Source organism: Urocitellus parryii, chromosome 1 (genome assembly GCF_045843805.1).
Source record: "Urocitellus parryii isolate mUroPar1 chromosome 1, mUroPar1.hap1, whole genome shotgun sequence".
Taxonomy (NCBI): domain Eukaryota; kingdom Metazoa; phylum Chordata; class Mammalia; order Rodentia; family Sciuridae; genus Urocitellus; species Urocitellus parryii.
In genome coordinates, this window is record NC_135531.1 from 254297190 (window position 1) to 254324975 (window position 27786).

Below are 27786 nucleotides of genomic sequence, written 5' to 3' on the forward strand. Positions count from 1 at the left end.
TTAAGATCCCTAGAATGGAAATGATGAATCAAGGACTTGAAACATAATATCAACGATGTTTTAGAAAAAAAAAATTAAAGAAATAGAGCTTCTTGCAGTAGTGTAGAAGAGAGTTCCTTTCACCTCCTTCCTGATAAAGTGGTATTATCACTTCCTCCCTCTTAAGCCTTTATTAATTTGATTAGTGAGAAATAATATCATATCATTTTACTTTGAACTTCTCAACTTACCAGTGAGGTTAAGAGTTTTTATAGAAACTCGTGCCTATTCCCAGTTGCCACTGGAAGCTTTCATTTTGTCTCAGCCCTGGCTCATTATTAGGGAAAATAGTTTTGGAAACCAACTTTTGTTTTCTCTCTCCACGTATCTGTGTGTATTTATCAACCCATCAACATATACTTGGATGCAAGTTTTCATAACTGTCTTGACAAAAAAAAAAAAAGATGAATGATCACACACCTGAGTCTTTTATGCACTGAACCAAGCCACATCTATTTGTATCCTGTTTTAATTGACTAATCCTTCCCCCTAATAGAATAGCATCCTTTGAATAGTCAGTATTAAGAAAATAAGATCTTCAGCATAGATAGTGAAAGAAATGTCACTTCAGGGTCTGGACATTGCTATGACAACCCAGGCTCCATTTATCACCATTCCCATCAGCATGTGTTGCAAAGGAAACCCCTTTGCAGTGTTTAATCTGGGAATTTTAATATTAAATGTATATTTGACATTGAAAGCTCACACCTTATTTGCTATTGTCAGGCTTAGTTGATAGACAGCTAAGTCAGTCTCTTTTTATAGTCCATTTCTGAAATGAAACTATAAATTTTGAAGCTAGGCTTCATCATTGCAGAGAGAAAAGCTTTTCCAGCCCATTGTTGAAATATAACGTTTTATAGGATTTATGAGGTCCAGATTCAGGAAGATCATTTGCCAAGCACTTAAGGCTGGTTTTGCTGCCCTTTGCTTTTCTTCCCCCTTGAAAAAAATACATATAGGGAGGGGAAAGCCATTAGAAAAGAAAAATTATGAAGAAGAACTTACTTGATGCAATACAAGTGTAAGAGGAAGAAAAAAGAAAGTCCTGAGCATTTAGTGTGAGGAGCATTGACTACACAAGCTGCTCTTTGGTGATAGGCAAACTGTTTGCTTCCACAAATGAAGTGGGCATCCTTATTTGTCTTGACAGTCAATGAAAGTCTCTGATTCAGAGCAATGTTTTGAATTTAAGCTTATAAGTCCTCTTCAGCATGCTTCCAGGATTCTTTTTGAAGTTCCATGATATGACAAGCTCTGTGATTTGGTCATATTCCATTTAGCTTGTTTTATTGCTGTTAATTTTACACAGGAAAATAGATTCTCTGAAATTTGTGATCACAGGAGCTGTCAAGTGGTTGAAAATGAAGAAAACCACCAGACAGTGTCAGATTTATTAAACACTCCAGAAGTACAAAATTAATGCAGTTCTTTGTCTTTGAAAGGTTCAGTGTCCACAAGCTGGATTCATCCTAATGGACAAGCAGTGGAGGAACAATTGTCAATTAGCTATCTCTTCAGCCAGACCACGCACTGTTGGAAGGCATGTAGGAGAGCCACCGGTGCACCTAGGCAGACCTCCAATTTGTTCATTTTGACTGCAAATGACTTAATTTAACATTTTTCTAATAAATGCCTTAGGTAGAATGGTGAAGTTTCCTTTTTTTTATTTCTTAAAAGAATCACCAGTGTAAAACCATATTAAGTAGACTTCTCACTCCATTTGTTTTCAATCATCATCCTTAATGCATGAATTTCTTAGTAGCCTGTTACTCTCCCTAAACTACAGTGAATGTGGAATGGAAAGTTCTGATGCTTTATCTATTGGGCTTCTGTTGAGTTTGAAAATATTGTCTATGCATGGCAGATTCCCATGCTGGATGGTCTTACTGGTGGTCCTTTTTTCTAATCTTCTCTTCTCTTCTCTCTCAACCACGAATGAATTTTGCATTATCCTCTTATTAGAGATAACAACGTGCAAAAGACTTTGAAAGCAAGATTTTTTTTTCCCCAAATGAACCATTTCTTTCTTTCCCTTGAGACAGAGATCATCTATCAAACTCATTAACAGTAATTTCACCTGCTGAAAAGTTCATCTCCTAATCATGTGATTTTTTTTCTTGTTTTATTCCCCCCCTCAAAAATAATAACCTTTTACCCCGTGTATTCTGGTGGTATAATGAAAACATCTGATACTTGTCTGTGACAATAGCATTTCCACATTTCTTTATATTTGTGAGTGGATCCAAGTTGAATCTGTGTGAAGATGCACTTCAAGCCAAATTCAGGAACGATATATCTGGTTTTGCATTGTTCAAATTGCAGGGTATCAAGTATTAGCATGAAGCTTGATGTAGGACTTAGTCCTGAACTCTGCAAACATTTGCTTTTGCACTTGAACTGCACTTCTCTTGTAGACAACAGGAATATGCTTCAGGTTATTATGCAATTAGCTATCTAAGATGTTTTATGAGCCGATAAGTGCCAAAATCTGAATTTGTCTTGTATATTTTTACAGCAACATTCTCTTTGGTACAGAACAGAGGATGTGTGTAGAAGCATTACTCGTGAATTTTTCATAGGTTCTCTCCCTTCGCCATTCTAGCTGCTGTCTCCCACAAAATTTGAGCCATACCTCAACTGTACAAATCCCCTTTTAATGTTCAGCTGCCCTGAAGGGTACAGTTGTGGAATATGTCTAAATGTCTCCTGTGAAGAAATTGGAGGCATCGGTTTTAACAAAAGCAATAAAATGGCTACAGCAAAAAGCATTCTAGAGGTAAACACACGTCTTTCCTTGTTGTTGGGCTCCTGCTCTGTAAAACAAAATTTTAAGACACATGATTTTAGCCTCTCTTTCTTGCTTTTGAGTCTAGGGAAGTAAAAAGGAAGGGATTCAATTTTTATAGTCCCTAAGATTTCAGTACAGAGCACTACATCATAGAAAACAATTTGCAGCTTATCACCCTGAATTACCATGGCCAAACTGAGTGCATTTGCAAGAAAGTGGGAGTGTTCATGAAATACAGAGAGGAAAATCATGTACATGGAGAAGGCTTCTTGGTTGCTTCAAGAGAAGTTTCATAATTTTCTTTTTGGACCTTGGCACAAAGGCCAACATTCTAGACACAGCAGGCACTTAATAAATTTATCTTCGTGGTAGCTAATTGGTCTCCAGTACTGTGAACCTTCCAGCCCAGAGCTAGACTTGGAGAGGAATATAGCAAAGAAGAGGTTCTGTTTAGGAAGCCTCATTCCACCTCACCCAGCCTCCACTGGGCCTTCAAGGTCCTTATGTTCTGCAGTTTTCCCTCCTGGTGTCATGGCTGATTCACAGACATTAACTCACCTGCAGTTGAATGCCTAACTGTGAAAGACATCCAGCAGCTTTGGAGATCACAGCTTTGAAATAAACTGAGCTTAGATTTCCTACATGGGCCTTGAAGCAATGGGGTAGGCAAATAGGGGCTTCCCAATTACCCTGGAAACCTGTCTGCGTCTTTCTTCTCTAGTCCCTAAGTCCCTTTAGTGGGCCTAACCAGTTTCTCTTGAAAATATTCATAAGAGCACTTCAAAAATTTGGTTTGTGGATATTAAATTTACCCTGAGCATCAGGTCGAGTGGGTTTTCATGGTTTCCAAATCCTCCAGCTTCATAGACAGTGATCAGGTTGTGTTCCTAATATCAAAGTCTATTCTCTTTTACCCAGAGCTGGACTTGACTAAATACTAAAGAGAATGCTTTTGGTTTTACCTGAGATGGAATGTAATGTTTCCATTTGGTGGTTCTCTTCTTAGCCCTGCCTGAGACTTCAGCTACTTCTGCAGTGTTAGAAAGTGATATGCTTATTAGAGAACTTTGTTCATCAGAGTAGAGTGCTATTTGGCAGTTAGAGTCTAATGAGGATGAGGAGCTAAATTTAATTCAAAGCTAAAGGTCAGCAAAGAGTGCCGGCCCACCTCCTTGAAAGCGTGTGAGTGTGGACGTTCACAGTTTCCAGACAGTTTCATCTACTAGTGTGCGTGCTATATTTAGTATGAAATAGCATGGAAAAGGTCTCCAATAACACCGTTTCAGCACACATCTATTCCATGAGCATTAATAAGCAAACTACATTACTGCTTGGCTAGACAATTCCTATGGGACCTGATGGCACCAAGATGTTATAGCAATTGCTGAAAACAGGAGACCATGAGAACATGTTGCAGTAGAGAGAACTTCAAAAACTTAGAGAAATTGCTTTAAGCAGTAAAATATCTGTGCATTACACAGAAACGGCAGAGTAGCTTATGCTAACTATTCAGGATGGTGTTCTGCGTAGGCACCTGGGAAAGAAAAATAGAAAAAGCCAGGAGTTCTCTAGGTAGCAGCTATAGGTATGGTTGCATAGCTCTGGCCCTAAACCTTCTCACATGTATATCCGCCATCCTTGAACGTGCCTTACTTCATCCTCAAATAGCACAATCATCACTTTTTCTTCCTATTTCTATTTCATTGTACATATTCTCAAATGGCTTTCTTCACTCCCACAAAAACTTGGGAACTGAACACATCCTTGGTGAGGAAATTTGCCAAGTTCTACACGAGACATGTGATTAAATTTTTTGTATCACTTAGCCACTACTGGGGCTTTGACAAAGGTTTGAAAAATATAAGCCACAAATGATAACAATGTCACAAAGAGGAAGGCGATGGCCATAATATAAGTGTGCAGTATTGTAGGAATCGCAAGTTTAGAAAAAGGGATTTTCTTCTAGGAAAGATTCATGGACCAGCCTGTACTTGAAAATGGATTAATATGTTTATCTTCATTGCACAGCCACCACCTTGACCTGTCCACTATATCTCACTTAAAGATCTGGAACGAACTCTATTCTGTCTTCTGTAGCAAAGCCAGGATTATGTTCTAAATTTTTAAATTAGAGCATGTTAATTCCTGGCTTAAAATCTATTGTCAATGCATTTCATTGCTTGATATTTCCAAGGAATGTCCAGAGATCTTGCCAAGTCCTCAGGACCATATGACCAGAGTGTTGCCTGTCATATGACCTTGTCAACTTACTTTATCCTGTGAGCTTTCATTGCCAGCCACATTCTTTCATTCCTTCCTTAGGACTTTTGTCCCAGCTGTTTTCTCTTTCACAAATATTCTTCATAGAGATACTTTTGGATTATTCCTCTTGTAATTCAGACCTGAGTTTAAAAGAAAGGTCTCTCTTGACTACTCAATCTAGAGTAGCCACCAGTCACTATCTTATCACCAATTGTATTTTAAGTCTCCAGGTAGTACTTACCACTGCTTGATATTTCTTCCTCTTGGGCTGTGTATTATCTCACTCCCCACCCTGCAACTAGACCCCAAAGCCCTGTGGTTAAGGATGTTGTGTGTCTTATATTCTGCCTCTATTCCCAGGACTTGGGGCAGTTGATAATACATAGTAAGTACTTGATAAATAAGTGCTCAGTGAATGTAAGACCCTTGAAAGATTTCAAATTCCTTTAGATAATGTAAAGCCCTGGCTTGGAAAGAAACAGTTGAGATCCCTGCTCTCAGCATCTAGACTCTTGTGGAGGTGTGAAGTCTGAGGTAAGTGGAGGAAAAGGGTTGCAGATGCTTCAGACAGTGATGGGGCAACAAAGGAAAGAAGCAGGGTAACTGCAGAGGAGTAGCTCAAACAGTCCACAGGTCCAAAGGCCAGAGGAGGGTCTGCTGACAAGGGAGAACCACCTTGAGAAATTGGAGACAGAGTGTTTCAGGCAGAGTAGTGTTTCCACACTCCTGGGGCTGGGACAAGCTTGGGATATAGAGGGAATGTGGACAGTGAGAATGAAGCTGAGTGAAAATCAAAGTCAGCAAGAGGGAAACAGCCCACATCTGCAGAGAGCAGCCACAAAGACCCTGGGGAAGGGTTGGAGAGTTAGTCAAAGCATGCTGGAAAGGCAGTGGGCATTTTTTTTTAAAGATGTGATTTGCTCTGAATTGTGTTATTTTTAAAATGAGGGTCAAAAATTACAGTGAAGTGTGGATGAAACTGAGGGCAAGTTCAGGGGACAATGAAAGATTCATTAGAGACCAGACCACAAGCGAGAGCAGAAAGAGGCTGCGTAAGGAAAGGCTTAGTCAGTGGCAAGACAGCACAGAGACGCGGGGAGCAGGGGCAATATGTGAACAGAGATGTACCTTGGGAGGGTGATCTGGTGATGGACTGGAAGGAGTCAGGTTGGGAGAGACTAGTTTCCATGCTATTATTATAGAAATAGGAATGCGGGGGAGGGCACAGTGCTAGAGGCAATTGATTACAGCCAATTGAAGATATCAACAACAAAGATAGCAACAATAATTTTAAATAAGGTAATATCGACAGCACAGTAGGTGCTTATTTACTGAGTTCTTACTGTGTGCCTGCACTGTTCCAACTGCTTTAAATAAGAACTCTCTTAATTCTCAGAATGAGCCTATGCAATCTTTCTAACCTTATCCTTGGTTCACAGATAGAGAGGTTGGATACATAGCTGTTCCAAATGAGGGAGAACCAGGATTGGAACCCAGGAGGTCTGGCTCCAGAGCTTGTGTTCAGCATGATGATCATTGTTTCAAGCTTTGATGAGCATGGGGACGCAATTAAAAAGCCAGGACGATGGGAGGGAAGTAGCTTTTCATGCAAGCAGGAGAAGGTTGGTTCTGGACAAGTTAAGTATAGAACTTTGGTTCATTTCAGGACCAAATGGGGAGTGAGGGTTGCATATGGTTATTGGAGCTTCTGTGAGACAGTGCAGGCAGAGACTTGTGTCCTTGTGCAGGAAGGCTGTGTGTTGAGAAGCGCCCCAGATAAGGAGCTCTGGGGATGATTTGTTGAATGGATGGATGACTATGAATGAGCACGAGAAGGAATATGATCAGCAAACACAGAGTAAACAGTATCCCCAGGGAGAAAACATGGAAGCAGTTAGAGAATGTTGGAGAAGGCCTGTGTTGAAGAGGACCCGTTTAAGAGATATCAAAGGAGACAGACCATGCAGGAGGAGGAGCAAGAGACTTGCAGGAAGGGCGGCTGTCCCATGTCCAGCTCTGCCAGGTCACCAGGATTTGCTTGGTCAGATTTAGCAATGGAGAAGGCCAAACCAGACTGACATCAGCCCAAAAGAGAGAGAGAGAGAGAGAGAGAGAGAACACATGATTGTTTTTAAAAGTTTGGTAAAAGGGGAAAGAAAAGAGAGAGGCAATAGCTTGAGGGAGGGTGGGGGGAGGGCTACTGGACAGTAACCTTCACAGAGGGTCTTTAATTATTCCTCAGAGAAGAGGAGCAGTGTCTCTATCCTCCGCAGGACTGGTAAGCCTGGACCTGTGCTGACAAGGGCTTACTCACAGCAGGGTTCCAGCAAGGCTGAGGCACCACCACACTCAGGGTCAGGGTCAGGGCCAGGGCCAGGCAGAAACTCCCCAGGGTGGGAACAGGAGATAATAGCTACTTGGATTAATTCGGTGACACCTCCTTTGGATGAGGGTAGAAAATACTGAGGTCATCACGCTGCCAATTTTATAGAGAAATAAGACTTATTTCTCTGCTGACAAGAATTTGTGGCGCTCAGCAGCTGTTTATTTTAATTTATTTTATTTTATTTTTAAAGCCCCCCTCTATCCCCTCCTTCAGACTTCTCTGCATTTACATCTGTCCTCCCAGCTGCGAGGGACTGAATTCCAGGGTGTGAAACCCAGGCAGACAAGTGGGAAGGGCCTGCAAATAATGATTACATGCTGCCTAAGTGTAAATCTTGGTTCATTGTGTGTCCACCACACATGCCTTCAGATTCAAGTGGGCGCCTCTCTCTCCCTTTCAATGTCTGTCTGTAAACCTTGATGGTATTAAGCATATGTTTTAATAAATATTTTGTTTGCTGTATTCCCATTAATATTCATGGGGAATGGAGCACTTTAGGTTTTGTGATTTCTAATAAACATTGATGGTGTTACTAGTTTGTACCGAGCATTCAGTATGCTCCATCAAAATGGCAGCTCTAATTAGGTTCCTTGAATTAGCTAATGGATTTTGAGAAAGATAGCTTAGAAAGCTCTTACAGCTGTCCAAGATATTCTTGCCATGGCAGAAAGACAAAAGGCCCCTGGAAGCTACAGACTTCAGAGCTTTAGAAATGCAGCTGACAGTTAAAAAGATAAATTGCATTCATATTTTTCCAGTGAAAGTCCTAATACTGAATTAATGTTATTCCTGTAGTGAGCATCCATTAAGAAGCTCATTTTATTATAAGGATGCATTTTGACCATTAGCTCTTTTTCTGTAGTCCCTCCCTTCCTCCCCCTCCCTTTCTCTTTTTTCTTCCTCCAATTCCCTAGATATTTTGGACCCAGTATTAAAAAGCTTCTTTGAAGAAGAGGAAATGATTTTTTTTTTCTTTTTGGCAGGTTATAAATTCAGAAGCTCTCTCAAATATACAATAAGTATTCAGTTTTTTAAATAAGTCAAGTAATATATAAAGAAATAACATAGTGATTCAATTTAAGCCTGTGGCTTATATTTTATGTAGAATTTGGGGGAAAAAAATAGAAAGCTTCTAGCGAGATGGCAGTGGGTTTATTTACACTCGGATAAAAAGATGATTTCGTTGTAGAATAGAAACTATCTCTAATAAAGTAGGTTACTTCCTTCCGTCATCCTGATAAACAATGCACCAAATAATGCAATGCCACTCAAAATGTCCTAAAAAAATGTCCTAAATACTTCCTAAAAGCAAGTTTCTTTAACAAATAATGAACTAATTACATTTGAAGGGCTATCCTTAATATGTCTGCAAGTAGGAGGAAATATAGTTGCCAGAGGAATGAAGAGAAACAAAGTTCATGGCAAATAGCAAAAGTCAGGAAACAAATATGGTCACCCCAAAGTTCCTTTGGGTATGTGAGTTCTCGTGTTTAATCTGAAAAGTTGCATCTCTCTAGTCACAGGCAGGACACATTTCCTGGGTCATTAACTCTCAACCATCCAAACTCGGTTTTCCTCATTGAAGCCTTGTGTCTCCTCTGCTTTTCCAGCACTGGATGCCTTTTGGCCTTTTTTTTTTTCTTCTCCTCATTATTACCTTCAATACACAAGAGTCTGGGCAAGGAAAGAATGTGAAACTTAAGTCAATTAATTGAGATATTATTTACAGCTCTGGGAAACATTTGCTAGGAAAGAAACTAATGTTGTTGGTTTATTTATTTTTAAATGTTTTTTTTAAAGGACAGTAATTTTTTATAACTTTATTTATTTTATTTTTTTATGTGGTGCTAAGGATCGAACCCAGTACCTCCCATGTGCTAGTCAAGCGCTCTACCACTGAGCCCCAGCCCTAGCCCCATTGTTGGTTTAAATGAGATTTTTCTAAATCATCTATCCTGTTTAATGTCCACCCTCTCCCCAGCCTCCTGTTTCTACAGACAATTGAGAGCTGACAAGATCATTGTGGCTAATAAAGCTGTTGGAACCAGGGAAGAAATAAGAATAGGATTGACGCAATGTATAGATTATGGATTAGAGAGCTGTTTTGCCTCAGTATGATATAAATAAAATGGAAAAGCATTGTTATGTGAAGCACTAAAGGGGAAAAAAAATCCTCGATTATTCCCCACACATGGCTTCCCCGTGATGGATAAAAGGCATAATTGACATCATGTCTATTGAAAAAACTACCAACTGTCACACTGTGGAGAGGCTACTGAAGCTGGAGGAGGGTATGGTTCTTACTCGTTTTCAATGTGAGTTATTTATAGAGTTCCATTGTCGGCGGCACAGGGCCTAATTTTCCCTCTTCTTTGATATTAGACAACTCATTCACTTTTCATATCCAGAAGACAGCTACAAATTGCTCTATTGCAGATACTCAGACTCACCATTACCTTGCCTGAATGGGGCAATGGCTATTTATTAATTAAGATTCTAGGACTACTTTCCCTTAGAACACCAGTGAAAACAAAAGCCTTTGTCCAACCCATAATGGGTTGTTTTCATTCCTTCATTTTGTTTTGCTTTGCTTTAACTTTTTGCCCTCTGATTTGGCGGCCAGTGCTCTGTTCTTAATGGGAAATTTATCACTGTATTAATGACATGTCACTCATCACCACCAGTTAATGTTACCAGTTAAACAAGAGCTCAGGTTGGAGAAAATGTTCAGTTTTCAAACTGAAAGAAAGTCTCGTGTCCCATTGTTTTCCATCTACAGTGGTCCCCAGGCATAGTATTTAACAAGTGGGGAAATGATTTGGCCAACCATTTAGTCTGAACTGTGTGCACCCACAAGAAATCATTGAATATTAATGCAAGAAAAATCCATAGAGAGCAACTAATTCATTCCATAGGTTATTTCTTCCAGATTTATCTTGACGTCAAGTCTAACTCTGACACTGATGCCCTCCTATTTGAAAGAGCATCATCCTTTAGAAAGATGGGTGTATGGAGCTGATGGTGGTCTACCAGATCCATTGCCCAATTTCTCCACACACTCCCCACACTGCTGCTATTCCTAACTTTGCACCCTTTCCTGTGGCCTTCCCTGTATGTGTGATGTCCTTCCACCTAGATGCCCAGTCACCCCCATTCATCCTTGTTTCCTTCTTTCCACGAAGCCTCTCCTTTCCCCAGCAGAGTTACTCAAGCTTTCTGGAGCTGCTGCAGGAGTTCATTATACTCTTTGATATTCCCTCATAATAATTGCCATGTTGCACTGTCAATATTTATTACCATCTCCCCCACTTGACTGTGAAATCCCCCAGGTCAAGTCTGGGCCTTAAATCACCTTCATATCTCCAGGGAAAGGGACATAGCAAAATTTAAAAATAAGTAAACCTTAAATAATGTACATATCAAGAACAACTCAGGTTATTGGAGAACTTTGCTAAAAACAACTAGTGATCTAAGTTTGATACCCATTTACTTTTTTCTATTCCATGCTGAAAAAAAAGTTGGCATTTTTCTACCAAGGATTTGTAAGAATCTGAATATCTTTTAACAACAATTAAAAACAATCCATAGACAATGTTAATATAAACCGTCCTCTGACCCACAAAACCCTGAGGTGAGGAGGTCAGCAGAGGTTACAGGGTTACCAGAGCTCTCTTTACATTCTGGAAAATGCTTCAGAAGAGCTGTGGGATATTATTGAGCTTCATGTCCTTTGAGACCTAAGTACTTGTTAACTTTTTATGCAGTTCTTTGGATTTGAGAATCTGTTTGGACGGGGTGGGTATTATAACCCTAATTAAAATTTCTGAAGAGCTCAGTGTATTCATGCATATGAGTGTGAAAAGGATGTAGGTAATATCAAAATATGTTATTAATAAATTTTTGGACTTATTGGACCTAATTGCTATTATGTTAATCATATCAGGATAATGCAAATAGAGTTATATGCTTATTAGTATGATTTAACAGCATATGTGATCTTTAACATCTGCTCCAGCCACATACATGTGTGACCTAGCCATCATTTCTACATGTTCAAACAATTTATTATACATCTCTTTAACAGACACAAAGATAAGGACTAGTTTACAGGCCATCGATAGTTAGAACACTTTGTCTCCTGAGACTTAGGGTGACCCCTAGTCTTATTCTTTTTGAAAACAAAACAAAACTTGTTCTTTTTTAAAAAAACATTTTTTTCTTTGATACTTTTATTATTTTCCTAACCTTCTCCATTGAGGGAGGAAGAAAGCGTGGTTGCCTCGTGGAATGAGTAAGAAATTGCTGTTTTCATCTTCTTAACATTTTGCAGCCACAGCATATAATTCTCCTGATTTTATTTAGAGGATTTTATTTAATCCTTTAAATAAAAAACCATATCCATGCACTAAATCACTTAGAAACTACTTATTTTGCCTTAAAATTGTATATTTGGGGCTTCCTTATTGTCCATGAGGAGTGATCTAGCTGTCCAGCTGTTGAGGATCCCTGGTTTTTGATGGCATTCTATGGCCCCTTGAAGGAAGAGAAAACTTCTGTGCCATTTCCTCTGAGGAAGAAGCGATTTCACGGAGGCCTAAGAAATTCCCAAGGTTTCATGGCCTGCAGCCCACAAAGGCTTATTTTTCCCAGAATTGACCCTGAAAGTTTAATCCACATATAAATGTCAGATTTGTATTCTTAAAACTCAGTCTGTATTTGATTTAAACCCAAAAGTTAATAATTTTATCTTTGGTGGTCCTGCAGTTATTGGTGAGGAATTTTCTGAGAAGGGTCACAAGTGTCTGTATGTGTTTTATCATTAACTTGCCCACGGTACTTATTAACAGCAAGTTTATGTCTCCTGAAACTATTTTTTGGTTCAATTCAAGAATTTGAATGGGAGTTAAAATGATACAGGTTTTGTAGGCTTCTTCCACTTTCCTTTTCAGCAATATTTTGCTCATTTTAGTTTGGACCAAAAAATTCTTTGAAAAAAACTTGTAATGTGCCAAGTATTCAAGTCTTCAGGTTACCAGCTAAAGACATTATGTGAGACAAAAACTGTTCACAGTCAAAATCAGCCTTGAGAAACACTACAGGGAATGTTATGTTGGCCCCCACCTATCATCACTCCCTAAATCCACCCAGTGGTGGGGTCTTTTGCTTTATTTGTTTTAAGTACCAGAAATTGAACCCAAGGGGCACAGAACCACTGAGCCACATCTCTAGCCCTTTTTAATTTTTATTCTGAGACAGAGTCTCTCAGTTTTTTAGGGCATCACTAAGTTTCTGAGGCTGGCTTTGAACTTGGGATCTTCCTGCCTCAACCTTCAGAGCCAAACCACTGGGATTGTAGGCATGTGCCACGGCTCCCAGCCCAAGGCTGTTTTGTTGTTGTTGTTTTACTTTCATTTTCACTACTGCATTATACTGTTCTTTCCTTGATTGAGTACCAGCTGAAGCAGTTAGCTTGCATATCGGGGACCACATTGGACAAGTAATTCAGGTCTTTAAACACTGGAATCATGTCCAGCAAAATGTAAAACTCATGAAAGGTATTTAGGAAGGCACACCCACAGAGGGAAACCAAGTCATCTCCTATCCAGGAGCATATATGTTCATTAAATGGAATGGCTGATAGAGAAATGCTATCACTATTCAAATTGCCCAAGCCCCTATTTTTGTCTAAGCTTGAATAAAATAAATATATCAGTTAAATTAAGTCCTAATGTAATGTCACTATTCTTCAGCCATGTGGAATAGCTGTGTCTATATTGTTTCTACATCCCCCACATAAATGGATTACAATACCAGGCATGGTTTATTCATCACCTGTAGCAGAAGATGCAGTAGAGGCATGGTTCCATATTGATTCAAATCTATTTTTCTTTGCATCTCTGTATGCTTGTTTGGCAAAGATGTAGAGAAGAAATGGAGGAACAATTTTGCTGTCATCCAGTGTGAACTTTTCAACTAAATTTTAAAATACTTATTTTTTAAGAAACAAAAATTACCATATGAATCATTTGATAAATTCCTTCTGAGATGTCCACAGACTTTATATTCTTCATAAAATTGGCAAAAGTTGGGCTGGGGTTGTGGCTTAGTGGTAGAATGTTTGTCTCACACATATGAGGCACTTGGTTCCTCCTAGCACCACATAAAAAAATAAAATTGGCAGAATGCCTTGAGACAATATGTATTGCATGCTTATATGTGACTTTGGAGTATCCAGTGTTTATGTAAATTACTTAAAATTCAAAAATATTGCACTGTGTATGTTGGAGTAAACATATCTTACTATTATAAAAATATGAATAACTCAAATGAGTATTTTATGACTAATTGCAAATTAGCTTCTGAAATTTGAACACAGCCAAGTGTTCATTATACATCATCAAAATAATACAATTATTTGTTACAGGCTTAGAAAGGTGAGTTGAAACAGCAAAGTAAGGTGTGTTCTTGCATTTTGACTGACACTGACAGTGTCACTCCTAAAGAGTTTCTACCTTTACTAGAAGTGAAGATAGAGAGGCAGAATGTTCTGATTAAAGAGCAGCCTCACATTGTCTCAAGTGATAAAGAGCAAAGAGAGAGCAATGCCTTTTATCAGAAGAGATGACATTGATCTGGTGACGATTCTGCATCATAGCAATCAATCACATGGGAATAGTTGCCCTTCATGAATCAGTGAGATAACTTGGAATGTAAATGGCAGCTGTGGTTCATGGTGTGGGTGGAGATGCTCACTGTTATGCAATCATAAGTGCCGAGGGAAGGGGGCTTTTATTTCTTTATGCTGCACCACAATGGCTTGATTCATGGAGGTGAAGGTCCAGTCCAGGGTGAAGATTTCCAAGACAAATCTTCAAGCTATAGGAGTCAGAGGGTCAATTCACCAAGCTAGGGATGGAAGTAGCAAGACAGAAATCTCAAAGGAAACAGATGCAGAAAGCAGGAAACACATTGAGAAAGACAAAGGTCAGACTCAAGTTGCCATGGCAAAGTCAGGAGCCCAGGTAAGCCAAGTCACATTGTCAGATTGTTGCATCTGGGTCAAAATGCCACAGGCAGCATCATTGTGGCTGGGGGAGGGACCACTGTGCAGGATTCCAGCTGGAGCTAATGTATCAACATACTCTGTGACTTTTCTCCTTCTGTATGACCCTAACATGCATGTCAACCTCTCTGGACCAGTTTTTCAACTTCCCCATAGGATCCTGACATAAGGAGTAAGCTTGTTGAACTCTTGAAAATTTATACAAATGCACACTTTCCAAAGTTATTTGTTAGCATAGAGTGTATTTTTTCTCAGATTCTGCTACCAATTTGTTATGTGACATTAAATTCTCTCTTAATCTCTTAAGAGGTCTAAACACTGTTTCTTCACCTACTATGAGGTTTAATGTCAGAGATAGTTGATGAAAGCAGTCCTAGAAATTGAAAGGAAATTCTAGATGTGAAAGTTGGCTTTGTTTGTAATATTCATCCTATATCTAAAATCATTGTTCTTAATATAGGAATTCATAGGCACTTACAGTAAGCAATGGGTTCCTAATCTAAAGTAACTGTTTTAATTAAAAAAAAAGATAGCAAATCTGGTAGAAATTAAATGCACATGTAAGAATAGGCATATTCTTGCTATTTGGGGGGAACTTTTGGCAAAAATAATGGGAAATGAAGGATACTATTGTAAATAGCAATGTTGAATTTGCAAAGAAACAGAAAAAAGAATCCCCAAATGTTGTCCATGGGTACTCAGCTAGGGGTCCCCAAACTGGACTCTACAGTGAAAAAATCTTATGTGTCAATGTACCTTTGGGGGGAAAAATGATTCTTTGTAAGATAGGGAAATTATACAATCATATTTTCACTGAAAGTTGACACCAGATAATTTTTAGAGCTATTTAGACTAAAATGTCATTGGAAGAATTGTATTAAACCCCCTTTAAAGCAATTATTTATAATTACATTTTTTTAGTATATATGGACACATTATTTAAATGCAGTTTCTTTTTTTTTTTTCTTTTCCTTTATTTTGGTACCAGGGATTGAACTCAGGGGCACTTGACCACTGAGCTAGAGCCCTGGCCCTATTTTGTATTTTATTAGTGACAGGTCTCACTGAGTTGCTTAGAGCCTCACTAAATTGCTGAGGCTGGCTTTGAACTCACGATCCTACTGTCTTCACCTCCTGAGCTACTGGGATTACAGGCGTGTGCCATTGTGCCTGGCCTAAATGTATTTTCATTGAATGTTCAATCTATAAAATATTAGTGTGAATGCTATTGAGGCTAGTTTTATGAATCTTAAATGTTTGCAAATGACAATTTTGAATGCACATCTAAGAATCTCTCAAAATTTTTATTTGGCAGAAATCTTCATCACCAACCAACAAAAAAATAAGTAACAGTTACATCCTATGATGGTCTGTGTTCAGCTGAATATTTTTTTCATAAATATTTTGGGATTTAAAGTAGAATTAGCAAAATGAGAGTGCATATAGCCAGTTAGATTTGATTATATTCATGTTATTGAGAGTATGAATGCCACAGTATCCTTAGGTGTTTTGAGAGCTCTGTTTCTACTCTGAGAGGGGAAAAAATGATTCACTCTTTTCAAAGGTAGAACTATGGTACTGCCAAATTTTAAGTTTAAAGCTATGATGGTTTTAGTTCCTTAAATGTAAAAAGACAGAAACAAACAACCTTTCCCCTTGGGAGATGGGGAAAAGACAGGGAAAAAAAAAAGTCCACTTAGTGTGAAAAGCTGTTTCTCTTCATTCCACATCTTTAAACCCTTTTTGAGAAAACCTTTGAAATTTCACTCCATTGTAGGTATAGAAAGAGAAAGACTATTCAATTAAAAAAAATTAAAGGAGGTATCAAAATAACATTTTACAGTAGCTTCATAAGAAATTAAACAATCTATCAAACCCTAAAGAAGCACTCTCTAGCCTTCTGATCATCGTTGATGTTACAGAGTCAACAATGACATTTATTCAGTGACTTCATGCTCTCACATCCACATAGGAATATTCCTGTGAAAGTGCCCTTCTACTAAGTCTACTTCTCACCACATCATCAAATCTGAACATCAGTGTTATTATTGAGCTCTTGAACGTCCCCCAAAGAGCTCATATATTTAGAGGAATGTTCACAGGTGAAATGATTAGATTAGGAAAGCTATAAACTCATCGGTGGATTAAAACATTTAATGAATGGATAATTTGAATGGACTCCTTGGTGGTAACCATAGGCAGGTGGGCCACAGCTGAGAAGTGGCCTTGAATTATATCTTGTCCCTAGCTTCTGGCTCTCTTTCTGCTTCCCAGCTTCTGTGAACTGAGTATCTTCCTACAACATGCCCTTCTGCTAAGTTATTATTCCTCTCCTCAGTTCTAGAGCAATGGAGTTGGCCAACCATGGGCTGAACCTCTGACACCATGGGCTCAAATGAACTTTCTTCCTCTAAGTTGTTGTTATCAAGTGTTTTGGTCACAGGGATGAAAAGCTCACTGACCTACCAGGCTTGTAATTAAAATGAAGAGTATGCTCACCAAAGGCAAACATCTTGCCTTCAGAATGAGTTACATATGTTTAGTCTATCTGAAAACAGAAACAGCTGTTTGGAATTAACTATATTCAAATGAATCATCATAAGAGTCTATGTATTGATGAACATGCCCACTTACACGTGCACACAAAGGTATCACAGGTAACTCACAAGTCCAGCAGTGGTCAGTGGTTCACTGTAGTGACCAGCTCCCTCTCACTCAGTTGTGAATGAACTTTCCCAGCAGTTGCCCTGACTGCTGTTCTCTTTGTCTTCCATGTGAGATCTTTTGCACCCCTGCTTTACACCAGCTTCCCTCATAAGCTCTTCAGAGATATAATATTAATTGCTCAGAAATGTCACTCTGCAAATGCTCCAATATCATTCGTTAATGAATAAAGGCTTCATTGTTTGTATTTCTATTACTTTAGCTACTTCAATTTCTATTTTTATTGCAAAGATTTGTGCAAATAAAAGAATATCAAAAGGCATGGCTATAAATGTGCTCTGCTAAATTCCTTCTGCCTTGAAATGCCTTTTACTGAGGCTGCAAGATGCCTACTGCATTTTAATGCCTTTTGTATGAGGCAACATGAGAGGGTAGAAACAGGGCTGGCTTGAATCCTGCTCCCCTGTTCACTAGTTTTGTTACTTCTCTGAGCCTCGGTGATGGTAAAATGTCAACAACAATGTCATGCTCACAGCTTTGACAGAGGAGTAAATGAGATGAAATATGTAGAGCACAAATATTATACCTAGGAAATCATGGAAGCTCCATAAATGTTAGTTTATTTCCTCCAGTCTACAGCAGCAACTAGAGGAGACTAAGGTGTGCACAAATGTACACTCATTTGAAAATGTACTACAACTGAGAGAATTATAAACTAGAAAGAATAAAGTTGGATTCCAAGGAAGCAGATAACGCCTTAATGTGAAGTTTATGAGTGGGGGCCAGTTGGTCATACCTGTAGGTGGCTACGATGTGGTTTCTGAAATTCACTACAACTGTAACCTCTGTTCAGCTCCGTGATGTTATAGAAGGGACTGTTTAACTATACCTCTGCCTCTAAAGGCATAGGCTGTGTGATTCACAAGAAATCACTGCAATATAAATCTGTTTTGTTATATTGCTTAAATTAACTTGACAAAAAAAATTCTGCATATTGAAAGTAGATGACTAGCATTGATCCCCTTCAATAGACAGAGCTATGCTAGGAACATTTTTGTAAGAATGCCCAGTGAACCCATAATACAGAAAGCCTAATTTCCTAACTACCAACACGGAGATAGAGTTATTTCTACTTTGACATATTTTACGTGGTCCCAAGAGTATTCAAGTTACATTATAATCTGATGTCACTTCTGAAGCTATCAGGCAAAAGATTCCCTAGAATCTATACTTCTTAGTTCCATAAAGCCAGGAAAATAGAACAGATGGAACAAATATAGAGAAGAAAAATCTAGCTCCTCAGAAAGTAAGAGCTCTAGGCTAACTTTGGTATGCATGCTGGTTCCATTTGTTGCTAAAGGATCCCGTCTCTAAGATATAAATAAGATGGAGGAAGAGAAGCAGCTTATATGGTAGTAAGGTATCCTGGAAAGAAGAGACTTTGAAGTCAGACCAACCTTGATAATTGTCTTTTAGGCATGAGCCTCATATCCTCCATCTTCATTCAGCAGAACAATAAAAGCTATCATTCAATATTCTTTGGAGACTTTGAGATATTATGGCACCTATTACACAGGCACTGAAAATAAATTCACCCCAAGTACCAGTTCCTGTAGTTTGTAGTGGTTCTCTGAAGTTCTGGGTTAAGAAGGATTCTGAGACAAAGTCTAGGATTATTGGGAAAGAATCTGTAATTGATCAGTGATGTCTTCTCTGGGCAAAAAAATGAGTAAGTAAAAGTTTGTATCAATATATTTGCTATATAAGTGTTCTATAAATTGTGAACTATTATGATGATTACTGCTATTATCTCAAGGCATTTTTATATCCTGCATCAAAAAATGGCTAAATTTCTACATCTTCAACACAAAATGAAATCAATTAATGACTTTGACTATAAATAATGGTATATGTAATTTTTATTAATTTTTTGGTAGACTTTTATGTGTTTCATCCATTGAAAAGAACTGAAAAGTGAGATCAGAATTTGGCATTCCAAATTTTAGTGTATAAAATGCCTCCTTAAGAAAAAAAATCTGATATAGTTACTAAAGGTAGCATGTGTTTGAAAGGTAAAAAGAAGAGGTGATCTTGAGGTGTAGTCTCACATTATCATAAGACATTTGCACAGCATTCCATATTCCAATAGTCACACTAGGAAAAATCTGCAGCATGTTTTGCTCTAAGAAGCTCCAAGACTTTGTCCTGTCTTTTCACTGCAGCGAGATTTCTCTTCTGGGTAAACAGTCATGTTCCTGTCAACCATCAGGGGACTTTTCAAATCCTGAACAGCTGATTTTATATTCTTCCCTCATTCCCTTACATGAGAACAGCAAGCTGATCAAACCCATATTTTTAAATTAACGTATTTATAGGCGTATGGAAGAATAGTTTACAGTCCTTGTATGATTTCCCCACCACCACAAATGGAGGAAAATTGTGGTGTTTGGTGTTTTCTTTTTGAACACAGCCTTATCATTTTCTCTCTTTTTTTCTTTATTACTGATGACTTCATTCTACTTGAATTCAGTGCTTCAGTTTCTTCAGGGTAAACTAATAGATTATGTATGCGATGTTTGCACCGCGTTGATTGAACTCATCTGGTGAGTTTGAACGCAGCTTGTGCGTTCCTGTAACTGGCAGGAGCTTGTGCATGGGATCCAGCCACCACAGTCATCTCATGTTACTCCGGAGCAAAGGAAGCAGTTCAGAATAGATGGCACTACCTTTCCTGCCTACCTGTGCTTGGGAGAAGCTAAGCAGGCCTTCTTGTGTCTATTGTTATCTATTTCAACTGCACAAAGAAAACTTTTATTTAAGAAAGGTGTAATAAAGAAAGAAAATTAGAACTATTTCGAGAAGTTTAGAATACATATTGAAGAAAATAAAAAGGGTGTGATTCCTAAGGGTTTGTTGTTTCTTAATCAAAACATGGGCTGAAGAGTATCTATGGAGCACAGAAGAGCCCCAAGCCTGCACCAGAGAGCATGGTCATGCCTCCCTCAATTTACCATCTAGCTCCAAAAAATGCTTTCCCTCCAAAACCTGTTACTCCCATTTCCCTTTTTAAAATTTGTATCCTGGGCTGGGGTTGTGGCTCAGCGGTAGAGCGCCTGCCTGGCACGTGTGAGGCCCTGGGTTCCATCCTCAGCACCACATGTAAATAAATAAAATAAAGGTATTGTGTCCAACTACAACTAAAAAATAAATATTTAAAAGAATTTTGTATGCAGAATTTTAAAATACTTCAACAAAATAGATGACTACTTTCTAGTGCTTTTAGAGATCTTATTTTTTTTCAGAGGCCTCATTTAAATTTAAAACTCTACTATAATATTCAGGGACCTTTCTGGCATGTAAGGCTCCTCACACTGGGCCCTGCGCAAGCTTCCTCTGATCTTCTTACCCTGGTTCTTCCCCAGCTGGAGCAGTGATCCTCACCTGCCTGTGAAACAGGCGTGTCTTTTGCAATTGAGTTAAAGTACCCAGATTTGCCAGTCGTACTTTTGTCATTTGTTAGTATAAATTCTAAATATCTCTACACTAAATCACCAGTGCCATTACTCACTTTTATTCTAATTTGCTTTCTAAATGAGACAGGGAAGAGAACATGTATCATTTGATGTGTGGATGGGAGGATATGGAGGGGCAGGTAGATGTGGTACTGGACAGCGGTGAGTCCTGGGAGGAAATAGTGGCTAAGGTAAAGAGGAGAACCTTGGATAGGTGCCATTCAGCTGTCACCCAACCCCACTATCCTTTCTTTTAATTTTTTGGCATGGCTTTTACTTTCTTTACCTGTGCCCTGACTGTATTCATCTATTGACGTGTATCCCACCATCAACCACCCCCATTCCCAAAATTCCCACATCTATTGAAATGAACAGTGGCGCATGCCAGCCCCACATGATATCCAGCCTTCAGGTCACACAACCAGAACTTTGTCCCAAATAGACAGTGCTTATTTGAGAAAATGAGATACCCATGTTGAAATTTAGCCAAATTCTGTGTGTATGATTATAAGAAGAAAGGGTTGAGTTTCTTTAATTGCTCTGAAAGGTCAAGACTTTGTCTTACCTTCTCATTCCAAAGGCATTTATTAATGCCAAGTCAGATATTTTGACCCTTGGAGCTAAAGGTATGCATGCAAGAGCCATTTTGTGTTCATTTATATTACTTATTTCACCATTCTCCTAGCATATTTGAATTACATTATCCAATCTTTCCAATTTGGATGCCGTCCCCTTTGATAAGAAGAACAAAAAGTGACTTTCAAGGATGATGTGACTGTGTGACTCTGTTTGTCTTTGTGCTATAGTGGCCGTCCCATGGGTGGGAGCACTGACCGAATCCAGAAGCTGCGGAAGGAGTATTATCAGGCTCGGAGGGAAGGCTTCCCACTATATGAAGACGAAGAAGGAAGAGCGAGGCCATCTGATTATGACCTTCACTGGGTAAGCCCATGCCTGACTCCAAGCATGCATTTATTTCTCTTTACCAAAACAATATAAAGCAGAAAGTGGTCAAGAATGCTCAGTGCATAGCAGATTGCATTCAGTTTTCTTGAGCTTTATAGACATGAACATGATCCAAAACAGCCATCTTCTCCCACTGAAGCTGTTTACATGAATCAAACCTCGCTAATGTATGTGCTGATTCTTGTTGCTCTCATACTACTTCCTGTGGTATACTCACTGGTTTGGGGAGGGCACTTTAAAGAGGACAGGGGATCTCTGTCACCATCCAATGAGCCTCAACTTACCCTAATTCTCTTTGACCTCAGGCATCTGGGCCAGCATTAGTAGACTTTGCTACAGAAGCCATCTCTCTTTTGAAAAATGGTTATTAGAAGTAAATTTCAGAAATGTTATTGTCGGAGATATCAATTGTTTGCAGATTGGATCTGAGCAATTCACATTCCACTGATCTTACCTGTATACTAGGAGTGTTTCGTTTTGAGATAAGGGCAGTTTTTTGTATTAGAGGATTCGTTTCACCAAATCCTTCAACATTCAGGGAACAGAAAAGGATATTGCGACCACTGAAGAGATACTCTCCAGATTTTCTCAAGGTAGCACAATTCATTTTCTTGTCTTTTTCAAGAAGGTAAGTCTATGCCTACCAAATACACTTAACTCTTGAGCACCCACAAAAATGCCCAGAGGAGGGTCCTTAGAGTTGGATTACATGTACCTGTCAGATACTTAGAGCGGTACCTGACACAGAGCCGGTGCTCAATAAATGTCAGCTCCAATAATGTTCCTAACATTATTGGAGGTGAGCTGAACATGGTCGTAGTCATGTCCTTGTTGTGATTCATTCTCACACACCCTCTTTGATGCTTACTGCCTTCTACTACAGTTTTTAGTGACGTTTTGAGAGCCAAGTAAGGAAGTCTGTCATCCCTGGTGCCCACTAAAGACACCAGATTCTTTGAAAAGCAAATCTATTAAAGTTTCCTCTCCTGAATTGCATACTGATATTTGTGCTCCTAAGATCAGGGTGGGGAGAGTGGAGTCCAGTGACAGAGCTGATCCCCCCGCTGGTTTTCACATCTGTGGTGTAGCACATCAGGTGTGGCTTGTGGTTTGAATGGTGGTTTCAGGATCCACCACCACAGAGACCCCTCAGCCCAGGAGATTCCTCCTCATGGATGGAGCTTAAAAACACTCACCAGAAGTATAGGATGAGGACCCCCAATCCCAAGCAAAGAGGTGCCAGCCTCTTTAGAGAAAGGCATCCCCAGACTATAGATCAGAACAAACAGCGATTTATTGGTTTTATTCCAGATGTTACAATTGAACATAATGACATCCGTAGCGATGGGTCAACTTGTCTCTTAGAACTCCCAGTAGCAGAAGAGAAAGAGTTCCACAGAAACAGATTAGATGACGATCACTGTATTTCAAACTGGATGGACATGGGTGAACTGCCCTTGACAAGAGATGTGAGCCCCTTGGTAGGTGAGGCTGCGCTCCTTCAGCCAGGCAAAGCAGCCACAAAGGAAAGTTTTTTCCACTCTGACCAAAGCAGCATCTGTCCAGTGCATCAGGGAGTGCTCCACCACAGAACCACAGAAAACCCCTCAGAGCAAAACAAGACAAGTAACTTTAGATTACGCAGTCCTGAGGGTTTTAAACTTATTTTATATGATTTCTTTAATTTGAGCTGAAAGGATGAAGATGCTTAACCTTCACGAGACTGACGGGGTTTCCTCTGGCCCTCACTAGAGTGAGCGGAACCACTTTCCCTCGGGTGTTCCGTTTTTTCAGTGATTCTATTTTTATGCCAAGCAAATGTAGAAGCAGACAATCTGGAGAGTAAGAAGCATCTCCGTTTTAATCTGTGTTTCCCATGCTCCGGTGTGTTGAGCTTTGCCAAAAGTGAGTGAGTTTATGCTTCCCAGACAAGCAGGGGCTGAGGCTTCCCAAAGGGATGCTTGGGAAAGGCTCTGTCATAAAAGACAAGTGTTCTTTGGGATCTCCTGAGATGCTCCAAACCTGGGATTAGCATCTCAGCATTCTTTCCTCTCTCCTCCCCTTGCCAAGGAAAAACACTAGTATCTTTTGTCTAGCACAGCCCTGAGAAATTACAGCATTGTTTTGCTCTTTTGGAAAGATCTAGGAAAGCAAGTTTAGAAAGTTAACATTTCACTCCCGTCAGCCAGATCCAACAAAGCAGCTTTCATGAGACTGTACTTTCTGGATGCATCCAGTCCCCAGCATCACAGGGGTACTTGTTAAAATCAACAGCCCGTGAAGGGGAGGGATAGACCCTAAGAGAGGCCTCCAGGTACTTCTCTGTATTGCCAACAAGGATTCTGCCCCGAATTATAAAATTTGGACCTTGATTTTTATCACTTCAGTAAGACACCAAAGTAGTCCAAGTTTGTAACAAAACTATCTCCACCGTCATTAATCAGAAAAACTCTGATGAACTTAGAACTCCCCAGTCTAGTGTCTCTAGAGGCTTGGTGAATGTTTCCCATACTTTTCTGAGGGAACTTCTGAGCTGTCTAGAAGGAAAGTAGCAAGGTAAGTTACCTGACAACTATGGTTCTCCCTTGTTATCCTCAAGGGAATTGGTTGAGGAACCCTACACATACCAAAATCTGAGATACTCAAATTCCTCATATAAAACAGTTATAGTATTTGCATGCAACCTGTAAATGTCCTCCTATGTACTTAAAATCATCTCTAGATTATAATAGCTAATACAATGTGAGTGCTATGTAAACTGTTGTACTGTGCTATTTAGAGAATAATGAGAAGGAAAAGTCTGTATGGGTTCACACAGATGTATTTTTAGAATATTCTCAATCAATGGTTGGTTGAATCCAACGATGCAGAACCCACAGCTATTGTCAGTCAACTGTACTCTTAAACTAGTTAAAAAATAAGCCATATAAAAATTAAAGTATGCTCATAAAAGTCTTTGAAGGCAAAATGATGAAACCTATTACTTAAAAGCTTATTTTAGGACCTATGATTATTTGTTTTCAGTCTTAATATATATTTCTTTTTAAATTTTTTTTAAATTTAAATTTGTTATATATGACAACAGAATGCATTGCAATTCATATTACACATTCAGAGCACAATTTTTCACATCTCTGCTTGTGCACAAAGTAGAGTCACATCCTTCGTGTCTTCATACATATACTTAGGGTAATGATGACCATTGCATTCCACCATTTTTCCTACCCCTAGGCCTCCTCCCCTCCCCACCCTCCCCTTTTCCCCTTTGCCCTACCTAGAGTTCATTTAATCCTCCCATCTCCCTGCCCCCCCCAGAAACATATTATGAATCAGCATTCTTAAATCAGAGAAATCATACAGCATTTGGTTTTTTGGATTGGCTAATTTCACTTAGCATTATATTCTCCAGCTCCATCCATTTACCCGCAAATGTCATGATTTTATTCTCTTTTAATGCTAAATAATATTCCATTTTAAATATGTGTGTGTGTGTGTGTGTGTGTGTGTGTGTGTGACATTTGCTTTATCCATTCATCTATTGAAGGGCATCTAGGTTGGTTCCACAATTTAGCTATTGTGAATTGTGCCGCTATAAACATTGATGTGGCTGTGTCCGTGTAGTATGCTGTTTTTAAGTCCTTTGGGTATAGATCAAGGAATGGGATAGCTGGGTCAAATGGTGGTTCCATTACCAGTTTTCCAAGGATTCTCCATACAGCTTTCCATATTGGCTACACCAAAAAAAATAAAGTACTTGGGAATCAACTTAACAAGAGAGGTGAAAATTTCTACAACAAAAACTACAGAATGCTAAAGAATAAAGAAGACCTTAGAAGATGGAAAGATCTCCCTTGTTCTTGGATAGGCAGAATTAATATTGTCAAAATGACCATATTACCAAAAGCACTATACAGATTTAATGTAATTCGAGTCAAAATCCCAATCACATTCCTCATAGAAATAGAAAAAGCAGTCATGAAATTCATCTGGAAAAATAAGAGATCCAGAATAGCTAAAGTAATCCTTAGCAAAATGAGTGAAGCAAGTGGCATCACTATACCAGACCTTAAACTATACTACAGAGCAATAGCTACAAAAACAGCATGGTATTGGCACCAAAATAGACTTTTAGATCAATGGTACAGAATAGAGGACACAGAGACTAACCCACATAATTACAGTTGTCTTTATATTTGACAAAGGTGCCAAAAATGTAATTGAAGAAAAGATAGCCTCTTCAACAAATCGTGTTGGGAAAATCGGAAATCCATATGCAACAAAATGAAATTAAACCCCTATCTCTCACCATGCACAAAACTCAACTCAAAGTGGATCAAGGACCTAGGAATTAAACCAGAGACACTGTGTCTATTAGAAGAAAAGTAGGCTGTAATCTCTATGATATCAGATTACGCCCCAACTTCCTTAATAAGACTCCTATAGCACAAGGATTAATATCAAGAATCAATAAGTAGGATGGATTCAAACTAAAAAGCTTCTTCTCAGCAAAAGAAACAATCAGTGAGGTGAACAGAGAGCCTACTAATTGGGAACAAATTCTTACCACACACACGTCAGATACAGCACTAATCTCTAGAATATATAAAGAACTCAAAAGTCTTAACACCCAATAAACAAATAACCCAATCAATAAATGGGCCAAGGAACTGAACAGACACTTCTCAGAAGAAGATATACAAGCAGTCAACAAATACATGAAAAAATGTTCAACATCTCTAGCAATTAGAGAAATGCAACTCAAAACTACTCTAAGATTTCATCTCACTCCAGTCAGAGTGGCAGCTATCAAGAATACAAACAACAATAAGTGTTAGCGAGGATGTGGGGGAAAAGGCCCACTCATACATTGCTGGTGGGACCTATGACTAGTTTTTTAAAAGAAGCACATTCTTTCTTAGACTAGGTAGGGTTCTTTCTTTGGCCTTGCCTGGACTTCCTAGACTTTCCCTCCTTGTCTTGTCTGTAATTTAAATTACCCCTGCTCAGTGGCTGGAACCTAAGATCTCTCTCCATTTCTTTCTTCTTTTCATTTTTTCCTCTTCTCTCTCTCTCATTCAAGTTTATTGGCTTATATATCTCTACTTTGGAAGAACTTCCAATTTAGCCAGAAATATAGACGTCTAAATTAAAGCAACATACAACAATAACATACATGACAAATGCCACAGCGTACAGAAGCATTACTTCCCATATCAGAGAGAGCAGTTGTTTCTGCTTGAGGCCAGGTCTGTGGAGGCAAGGTACAAGGAAAGCTATAGTGACAATTTGGGATTTGCCTTAGTCCAACATATTTTATTCTTTTTCCTTTTTTTTTTTTTTAAAAAAAAACTAATTTATTCACTTCATTTCTTTTAAAATAAATGAATGCCACACAGATTGTAAGGTTTGTAAATATGGATCTGAGACCTGAAATATCTTTGCTGTGGGTCTGTTTTATAGCTGTTTTCACATCCGGGTTCTGAATAGCCGTAAAAAACAATTTGAGAGAATTTCAGTGACCGAACATGAAATGGCCCGGTGAGCTTTCCCAGGGCCAATTAAGTAAGCAAGATAAGCTAGCTGTGAAGTGTTAATATTTGCCAAAAGAAAACATGATACCTGTAATCTGCTGGTATTTTATTTTCTGTAAAACTTGTTAAGACTATCACAGTCCTCTGCCAACCGGCTGCTTTTTTTTTTTTTTCAGCAGATAAAGATTATCTGTTTATTTAATAGCAGCATGGATATCCTGTAAGTAATTTTGGAAATGGGATGACTCTGAGGTGTTCTAAAAATATTATTATCTGTATTATTGTCTTTTTCAAAAACTACATTATTCTCTTCCCCCTTTTCAGCTTTGTTTTTCTAAATTAGAAGAATGTTTATCTATAAAAGAGGCCTTTAGCTCTTTGAATGAGAAGAGAGAACAAGCTTGTTTATATATGAAAAAGTGGCCGTTAGAGCATCTTAGACTAGAATGATATGCTAGTTTCCACTGTTGTAAAAAAAAAAAAAAAAAAAAAAAAAACATGGTACTACTGCGTCTTTCTGGCAAATGGGCTGGGATCAGGTGCATCATGGTTGGAATAAAGAGACGGCTGAG

General features: G+C 38.8%; 1 protein-coding gene across 2 annotated transcripts in view; it reads left to right on the top strand.

Annotated features, from left to right (window-relative positions):
- Pard3b (par-3 family cell polarity regulator beta) overlaps positions 1-27786 on the top strand; it is a 986773-nt gene that overhangs the window by 865240 nt on the left and 93747 nt on the right. For both annotated transcript variants that reach the window (XM_077803361.1, XM_077803362.1), the window contains one exon: positions 21524-21659. In XM_077803361.1, the coding sequence (XP_077659487.1) occupies positions 21524-21659 (136 nt within the window). The remainder of the gene's footprint in view (positions 1-21523; positions 21660-27786) is intronic.